This window comes from Colobus angolensis, unplaced genomic scaffold (assembly GCF_000951035.1).
Source record: "Colobus angolensis palliatus isolate OR3802 unplaced genomic scaffold, Cang.pa_1.0 Scaffold142, whole genome shotgun sequence".
NCBI classification, from domain to species: domain Eukaryota; kingdom Metazoa; phylum Chordata; class Mammalia; order Primates; family Cercopithecidae; genus Colobus; species Colobus angolensis.
In genome coordinates this window covers 5,869,115-5,878,707 of record NW_012114511.1, presented here as the reverse complement: position 1 = coordinate 5,878,707, position 9,593 = coordinate 5,869,115, and the positions used below count along the sequence as shown (strand labels likewise).

The 9,593-nt window shown below is 39.6% G+C and overlaps 1 protein-coding gene across 2 annotated transcripts in view; it reads right to left on the bottom strand.

Annotated features, from left to right (window-relative positions):
* The window catches only part of LOC105507012 (ankyrin repeat and KH domain-containing protein 1-like), a 67,200-nt gene that overhangs the window by 11,896 nt on the left and 45,711 nt on the right, over nt 1-9,593 (bottom strand). For both annotated transcript variants that reach the window (XM_011935354.1, XM_011935355.1), the window contains exons 6-7: nt 6,955-7,188; nt 3,632-3,726 (exon numbers count right to left, since the gene is read on the bottom strand). In XM_011935354.1, coding sequence (XP_011790744.1) covers nt 3,632-3,726; nt 6,955-7,188 — 329 coding nt within the window. The remainder of the gene's footprint in view (nt 1-3,631; nt 3,727-6,954; nt 7,189-9,593) is intronic.

Below are 9,593 nucleotides of genomic sequence, written 5' to 3'. Positions count from 1 at the left end.
CACTGGGTCCATATAACACAATTAAAAAAGGCCCCCACAGAAGACAATCAGTGGGCATCTACTAGACTTACCCCTACCCGTCTCAAATTCACCAAACTCTCCCAACCACCACATGTTCCCTGACCTCTTATGCTCATCCCAATTTCTCGCCATACTCTATATAGCCCATTCCTAATTCCCATACTAATCCTCTGTTTTGCCTTATGTCTCACTCTTGTTTTAATCAAATTTCTCCGAGCCAAAGTTCAAGAGATCATGCGCGTCACCTTCAACCAGATGCCTCTTCATCCGTACGTCCAAATACCAACCATAGACCCCAACCTTAATGACGTCCCTTAACAGCAGGAAGTAGCCAGACAGACCATGGCGCCCCTTATCACTATTATCAATAAAAGGTTGGACTGTTTGGACGAGCGGAGGCAAGATGACGCAGTTCCGGCTTCTTCACCGTCAGCTTTCCCGCACCCGGGAAAGACACAGGTCGACTGTGCAGGTGCAACCCGACCTCCCATGGAGAAGAACCGGAAGCCGCCTAGCCACGCCTACCGCCCCGCCCCTGACCCGCCTATGTCCCGCCCACTGCCCTCCCACTTCCAGGCCCAAGACATAAAAGCCGCTCCTGGTGGGCACGCGGTGCGCACTTCCTCAGCCCTCACTCCTGTGGGGACTGTAGGAACTCTGCCTGAGAGCTCCACCGGGTGACTCCCCCGGCCTCCCCTGCCAGAGACCGAGGGACCTCACCCCTCCCCCACACCTTCTTTCCTGAAGCTGGGGGACCAAAAATAAATGTGTAGTTTTGCTCCTAGCCTTGCCTACTCGCTGGTAATTCAATACTCGCCCTGGTTTCCTAGAAAGCAAATCGGTTTCCTGGAAAGCAAATCAGCTTCCCGGAAAGCAAATCACTGAGGTGGGTGGATCACCTGAGGTCGGGAGTTTGAGACCAGCCTGACTAACATGGAGAAACCCCGTCTCTACTAAAAATACAAAATTAGCCGGGTGTGGTGGTACATGCCTGTAATCCCAGCTACTCGGGAGGCCAAAACAGAGAATCACTTAACTCAGGAGGCGGAGGTTGTGGTGAGTCCAGATAGCACCACTGCACTCCAGCCTGGGCAACAAGAGCGAAACTCCGTCTCAAAAAAAAAAAAAAGAAAGAAAAAGAAAAATAAGGTTTAGTAGTTCTTTTATTAAAGAAATAAGGCTGGGCACGGTGGCTCACACCTGTAACCCCAGCACTTTGGGAAGCTGAGGCAGGCAGATAGCTTGAACCCAGATGTTCGAGACCACCCTGGGCAACAGGGTGAAACCATGTTCCTACAAAAAATACAAAAATCAGCCAAGCATAGTGGTATGCACCTGTAGTCCCAGCTACTTGGGAGGCTGAGGCAGGAGGACTACTCGAGCATAGGAGGCAGAGGTTGCAGTGAGCCAAGATCACGCCACTGCACTCCAGCCTGAATGACAGAGACCCTGTCTCAAAAACAAAAAAGAATTAAAGAAACCTTAATTGTTAAATTTCAATATCCATCAAGACTTTTATTACACTTAACTAAATGACTAGCCCAGCCTTAACTACTTTTGATATAATGCCAAAAACAGATGACTTCACATTAAAATTTTAGTTTTACTAATACTTCAAATACATGTAAAATAAAATATTTTAACCAAATTACTATACTGAGTTATCTGGTAGTTGAAATGCATTTCTAATTGAAAAGAAAATAAGGTTTTATAAATGTCTACAGATCAAGGAATTGCTATTGTGCCTATCTCCTCTAGGCTCTCAACAAATTATTTTACTTGAATTTTTTTTTTTTGAGACAGAGTCTCCCTCTGTCACCCAGGCTGGAGTGCAGTGGTGTGATCTCAGCTCACTGCAACCTCCACCTCCCAGGTTCAAGTGATTCTTGTGTCTCAGCCTCCTAAGTAGCTGGAATTACAGGTGCACACTACCACGCCTGGCTAATTTTTGGATTTTTAGTAGAGACGGTTTCACCATGTTGGCCAGGCTGGTCTTGAAGTCCCGGCCTCAAGTGATCTATCCGCCTCACCCTCTCAAAGTGCTAGGAATACAGGCATGAGCCACCATATCTAGCCAAATTTTTGAATATTTTTTTGATAGATTCTGCTAACATATATTGTGTACATATATTAAGAGGGGAATTGTAAAATATAAATAAATAAATAAAGCTTTTTTCTTAAAGTCTAGGCAACATAGTGAGACGCTATCTCTACAAAAAATTTACAAGTTAGCTGGGCATGGTGACGTGCCCCTCTAGTCTCAGGTACTTGGGAGGCTGAGGCGAGAGGACTGCTTGAGTACAGGAGGTACAGGCTGTAATAAGCCATGACAGTGCCACTGCACTCTAGCCTGGGCAACAGAGTGAGAGACTGGCTTCAAAAAAAAGAGAGAGAGAGGGAGAGACCAACAGAAAAACCACCCAATCAACCCATAGAATCATATGATATATGAAATAGTGTAAGATACAGGTGGGAGGCTTGGGAAGCTGAGGCACGAGAATCACTTGAACCTATTTGGAAGGCTGAGGCACGAGAATCACTTGAACCTGGGAGGCAGGTTGCAGTGAGCTAAGATTACACCATTGCACTCCAGCCTGGGCAACAGAGCAAGACTCTGTCTCAAAAAAAAAAAAAAGATAGAGGTAATATGTGGCTGCTGCATTAAGCCATTGTGTTTTAAGTGATTTGTCAAATAGCAATAGTCAACAAAATAGAAATTAACATGTGTAATGATGAGCTTATTTAATCACATCTGAAAAACGCATTTGTACTTCCAGGTAATTTTCTTGCCATTAAATCTGTCTTAAATACTTATCAGAATGCTTTGAGTTTCTTTGTATTTGCACTCTCTTTTAGATATGCATATATGCATGATATATATATGTGCTTACAGAAGTAGAAAAAGGATTTCTGGATTGACAGCATTAAAGGTGATTATTCTCTGTGACACAGAGAATTGTGTATTAAAAATATGATTCTAGATTATCCTTTAAAAAACACAGTTAAATGTTTTATAGGCTATCCATACAGTTTGAGTCAATATATTTTGAGGTCAATTTGCTATTTAAGATTTTAATATGAAACTGTAAAAACACTAGAACTATGTCTACTATCTCCAGAATTAGTTTTATCAATAATATCCCTAAGGCCAAATACTTTGACTGTTCTATTCCAAAAGTAGAGGCATTCAAGCATTAAGTGTGTTTAATTTAGCATTAAGAAATTATATAAATCCAATACCAATTAATAACTTTTTTTTTTTTTTTTTTTTGAGACCGAGTCTCGCTCTGTCGCCCAGGCTGGAGTACAGCGGCGCAATCTCTGCTCACTGCAACCTCCATCTCCCGGGTTCAAGCAATACTCCTGCCTCAGCCTCCCGAGTCTTTCCCATGCCTGGCTAATTTTTGTAGTTTTAGTAGAGATGGGGTTTCACCATATTGGCCAGAGTGGTCTCAAACTCCTGACCATGTGATCTGCCCGACTCGGCCTCCCAAAGTGCTGGGATTACAGGCGTGAGCCACCGCACCCGTCAATTAATAACTCTTAAAGGCTTAAACACATATGACCTTTTCTTCCCATAAAATCTCAAGTGACTATAATTTAAAATTACCATGCAGGCCTCCATCAAGGCAGTGTGCATCTCATCTGTTTTGTGCTCTTGATCTGCACCAGCTTCAAGCAGAAAGCGAACCATATCCAAATGGCCTTGAAAAACGGAACAAAAATTTTAAAAGAATTGACTATCAGTTTAATACTTAAATATTGAAGTATGGGATCTTTTTCTTCAGATGTCTATACAAGAATTTGAGAACTTATTTTGCAGTCAATAAATAAATCAGTAACAGTTTTACAAAGCCCACTCAAAGCAATATATAGGCTTTTTTCATGGTCTTATTATCTAGGCTTTAAAGACTGAATTAGTCCAAGGCACATAATTCAAGTTAAGTAAAGCAATAATGCTTTTACCTTGGTTGAATATACATAAATTATTTATCTAATCAAAACACTGACATCAAATAGAAAGCCAAGTAAAGTATCTTTGGATTATATATTCCAGAAAAACAGCTTTAAAATAACCATAAACCCACTGGGGCAATAAGTAGGCAGAGAAAACTCCATTTAAAATAATTTCAATCCTCTTGATACAGTGAATATATAAAAAGCCTTGATAGTCAATAAGAAAATGACAAACTCTCCAGAAGAATGGGTGACGGATATGAAATGATAATTCAACAAAGAAATGCAGGTGAATATTAAACTGATGAAAACAATATTAAACCTTCCTATTAGAGAAATGCAAATCAAAACAAGACACCATTTTTTTACTATCAAAATGGCAAATATTAAAAAGAATGATAATACCCAGTGTTGGTGAGGGTGTAGGGTGGGGCAAAGGGCACTCTCAAACATTGTCGGTGGGAGTATAAATTGCTTGAACCTTTCTAGAAGGCAATTTGGCAATATGTAGCAAAACCCTTAAAAATATCCATACCATTTGACCCAGAAATTCCACTTCCAGGAATTTATCCTAAGGAAATAATCAGAGATTACACAAAAATGTCTGCACAAGGATGTTATCAGTATTTTTAATAACAGTGAAAACCTGGGAACAATTTAAGTGTCCAAAAATAGGCAATTATGGTATATCTATTTGATGTATTTGGCAGAGACTGCTAGTTCCCTATCTAATCTCCATTCTCTTATTCTTTCTCACTTTTAGAGACGAGGTCTCTGTTGCCCAGGCTATAGTGCAGTGGCACGATCATAGCTCACTGCAGCCTTGAACTCCAAAGCTTAAGGGATCTGTCCACCTCAGCTGCCCGAGTAGCTAGGACTGATCTAGGCCTCAAGAGACCCTCTTGCCTCAGTCTCCCAAAGTGCTGGGATTATAGGTGTGAGCTACTGCACCCAGTGTTCTCTTATTCTTTTTTAGTAACAGAACTCCAATGTCATCTGGGCAGCAACATACCTGACTAGAAGACTATATTTCTCTGCCCCTCTTGCAGCTATGTGTAGCCAATGAGACGTAAGTGGTAGTTATAAGGCGGCACACCTAGGAAGACTCTTTAAAGGGAGTTACTAAATTGAGAGGCACTCCTTATTTTGCCCTTAACGTCTTTCCTAGAATGTGAACTGCTGGGGTCCTAGCTATCATCTTGGTTTATAGGTTTATTGTAACCATGAGGATACAAACCACATACTAGGATAGTAGAGCAGAAAAATAGAATTATGAGCTCTTGATGACAATGGAACTGCCATACTAGCCCTAAATGGCTTACCCTTGGATTTCTCTTTCGCTCAAGTCATTAATTTAGATTTTGTGACATATGCAACCAATTTTAATCCTAAATGAAATAGTGAAATAGTATATAACCATCAAAAGTTACATTGTAAGAATATTTATTGAGCCCAGGCATGGTGGCTTACACCTGTAATCCTAACATTTTGGGAGTCTGAGGTAGGAAGATCACTTGAGGCCTGGAGGTTGAGACCAGCCTGGGCAACATAGTGAGACTTCCATCTCTACAAAAAAATAAAAATAAAACTAGCTGGATATGGTGGTGTGAGTCTGCAATCCTAGCTATTCAGGAGGCTGAGGCAGGAGAATAGCTAGAACCCAGGAGTTTGAGGCTGCAGTGAGTTATGACAGTGACACTGCACTCCATCCTGTGTGATAGAGGAAAACCCTGTCTCTAAAAATAATAAAAAATAAGCCAGGCATGGTGATTCATGCCTATAACCCTGGCACTATAGGAGGCCAAGGCAGGCGGATCATTTGAGGCCAGGAGACCAGACTGACCAATATGATGAAACCCTGTCTCTACTAAAAATACAAAAATTAGCCGGACATGGTGGCATGCACCTGTAATACCAGCTACTCGGGAGGCTGAGACAGAAGAATCACTTGAACCCAGGAGGTGGAAGCTGCAGTGAGCTGAGATCGCGCCATTGCACCCCAGCCTGGGAAACAAGAGTCAAACTCCGTCTCAAAAAAATAATAATAATAAATGAAAAATAAAAAATAAAGAATATTTATTGAGATGAAAAATGTCCATGATACAGTGCTAAATAAAATAAGTAGATTATAAAACTGTTAGCATATAACTGTTTTGTTTAAAATATATATATGTTTGTATATAAACATACTGAAAAACAAACTGGAAATGTATACACTAAAGTATTGTTCACATGCTTTTTTATCTTTAGATGGTAGCATCACATGTCATTTTAAAATTTATTTTCTTTAGCTGGGTGTGGTGGCTCACGCCTGTAATCCCAGCACTTTGGGAGGCTAAGGCAGGAGGAATACTTGAGGTCTGGAGTTCAAGACCAGCCTGGCCAACATAGTGAAACTCTGTCTCTACTAAAAATACAAAAATTAGCCAGGTATGGTGGTGCATGCCTGTAGTCCCAGCTACTTGGGAGGCTGAGGCACAAGAATCACCTGAGTCCGGGAGGCAGAGGTTGTAGTGGGCTGAGATCGCGCCACTGCATTCCAGCCTGGGTAACAGAGCGACATTCTGTCTCAAAAAAAAAAAAAAATTTCTTTTCTTTGTGTTACTCTGTGTTTTTCAGGTTTTCAGTATTGTGTATATTATTACTTTGGCATGTACTATTTTTTAAATAAACATGGAAAAATCATATAAAATAAAACTTAGCAAATAATGGAAACCCTCTAAATCTAAGCAAAGTAGTTGGGTTAACTTCACAGTTAACCCAATAAATCTGAATTAAAATAATAAACATATACTAGAAAACTATATTATAGGCGATACAGACTAAAATAGACCTTCTATATAATTTCTTATAAACTAGATAATTTTATAGCACAGGGAAAACATAAGCAACATAAAGTAAACTCAAATATTCAATACTCAAATAATCAAAGTGGTTATGAAAAACATTATAAATATTCATACATATATTAAGTACCTTTGTAGCATGCAAGTGTAAGAGCACTTTCTTTGAATTCATTAGAATGAGTATTGATGCCTGCACCATGATCTAAAAGAATTCTTGCAACTTCCACATGACCTGCACTGGCTGCTTCCATTAAGGGAGTATGTCCATTTTCATTATGATCTTCTATATTTGCACCTTCATTAAGGAGCACTTTAACAATGTCAACAAATCCTCCAGCACAGGCATACGTTAGTGCGGTGTTTCCTAAAAAGAAGAAAAACAAATATAATACATGAGAAGAATACATATTTAAAAAATAAAAATAAATAAAAGATTAAAAAACATAATAAAAAGAAATATAAAATCATGACAGAACAGATACAATTATGATTATGCTAATGCTCTACGTATACCTCTTCAATTCCCTTACACAAATCACTACAACTACTATCTCAACTTTTTTTCATTATCATTGGTTAGAAGCATCACCTTAATTTTCTTTTCTTTTCTTTTTTTTTTTTTTTTTGAGATAGAGTCTTGTTCTGTTGCCCAGGCAGGAGTGCAATGGCATGTTCTTGGCTCTCTGCAACCTCTGCTTCCCAGCTTCAAGTGATTCTCCTGCCTCAGCCTCCCGAGTAGCTGGGATTACAGGTGCCCACCACCATGCCCCACTAATTTTTATATTTTTAGTAGAGATAGGGTTTCACCATGTTGGCAGGCTGGTCTCAAACTCCTGACGTCAGGCAATCCACCTGCCTCGGCTTCCCAAAGTGCTGGGATTACAGGCATAATCTGCCAATTATGCCAATTACACCGTGCCCAGCCAATTTTCTTACTAATTAAATGATTTTCTGACCAGGTACGATGGCTCACACCTGTAATCCCAGCACTTTGGGAGGCCAAGGTGGAAGGACTGCTTGAACCCAGGGAGTTTGAGACTAGCCTGAGCAACACAGTATCTCTACTAAAAAAAACTGAGCAAAAACTGAGCCAGGCATGGTGGCATACCCCTGTAGTCCCTGCTACTCTAGAGGCAGGTGGTGGGAGGATCACTTGAGCCCAATACAAAGACTTTCTGGAAAGCCCAGTACAAAAGACTATATATTATAAAGATCTGGACAATATAAAATATCCAGAAAAGTAAATCTATAGAGACAGAAAATAAATTAATAGTTGTCTGAATAATTGAGGTGACTCCAAATGGGCACAGAGATCTTTCTGTGGTGATGGGAATATTCTACAATTAGATTGTACTGATGATTGTACAACTATAAATTTACTAAAAATCATTATTGTATACTTAAATCAAGTGAATTTTATGGTATATGGTATATTTTTTGAGATATATGAATTATATCTCAAAAAAATGGGATTTTTTGTTTGTTTTTTAAAAAAGCATCAGCAGCTACATTTGGACTGGGCCTCAAAAGTTAAGTAGGATTCCTAAAGGCAGAAAGGACATGTGGCATCAAACAAAATGCATTAAGTAAAAGCAGGTGACTATAATAGTGACCACATTCCCTCACAGAGCTGCAAAACAGAGCTATGGTTTATCACCCCTGGTCTCTCCTGAGACTGACTGCTTTGGAGTACAGAAGGAAGACTCCTGGGAACCTGTCTTTTTAACCAGCTCTCTTAAGCGATTCTCACATGCAGGCAGTAGGTGCAACTTACTGAACAAAATGAATGAACTAATTAAAATATGTTCATTGACTAGAAATTATTGGTGAGATGATGATGCAATTTTCTTCTGGAAATTTCTATTTTCCCAATGAAGTATGAGTTAAGGCAATCAGTGGAAGTGAGGAGGGGTATGTGTGGGATTTGAGAAGAATGTCTTAAATGGCCACATGGAGAGTGTACAGAGCAGCCCATCAAAGAACATGTGCTTACTGCATGGTATATAATAATCCCTTCCTTCTACATAGTGTATCTATTTCACCTAAAAAAAAAAGGGGGGGGGGACTTCATCTCAGTCAAGCCCTTTTCTCTCTCAAAATGTTCACCTACTTTTTAAAAATAAAGGTACTGATAACAATATGGTGGTTTTCAAAATGTCTTCCAAAGAACTTTAGAATCCCCCGCTTCCAAAAAGTTCCTCAGCACAGAAGATGGGGAGACCTAGGTTCCAGAAATTAAAGCCCTCAACTATCTCTACTTTAGATCAACTCCTCTTTTATCTGTGTAATATTATATCTGTGCTTCCATAAACTGTTTGGCTTGAAGTTAGGGTTATTTGACAGAAAACAACCTTAAAAACAACTGAATTTGATGATCACCAAGAATCCTCAAGGAGAAATTTAAAACTTTCTTGATGGCGGCATCCTCTTTTTAGAGTATTTTTCAAAGGAGTGTGTATATAGCATAATACTGTTAACCAGAACAAAGCAATTGATTTTATCATCTTAATTTAACATATTTTGCTGTTGTTCACAACCAGTTAATGCCCTCTGCCCCAAAATTGGTGGTATATCAATTTAAGGAAATATTATGCAACCTTTAAAAAAGTTTGTTAAAAAGTTAATAAAAATAGGCCTGGCACAGTGGCTCATGCCTGTAATCCCAGCACTTTGGGAGGCTGAAGTAGGCGGATCACGAGGTCAGGAGATCGAGACCATCCTGGCTAACATGGTGAAACCCTGTCTCTACTAAAAATACAAAAATTAGCC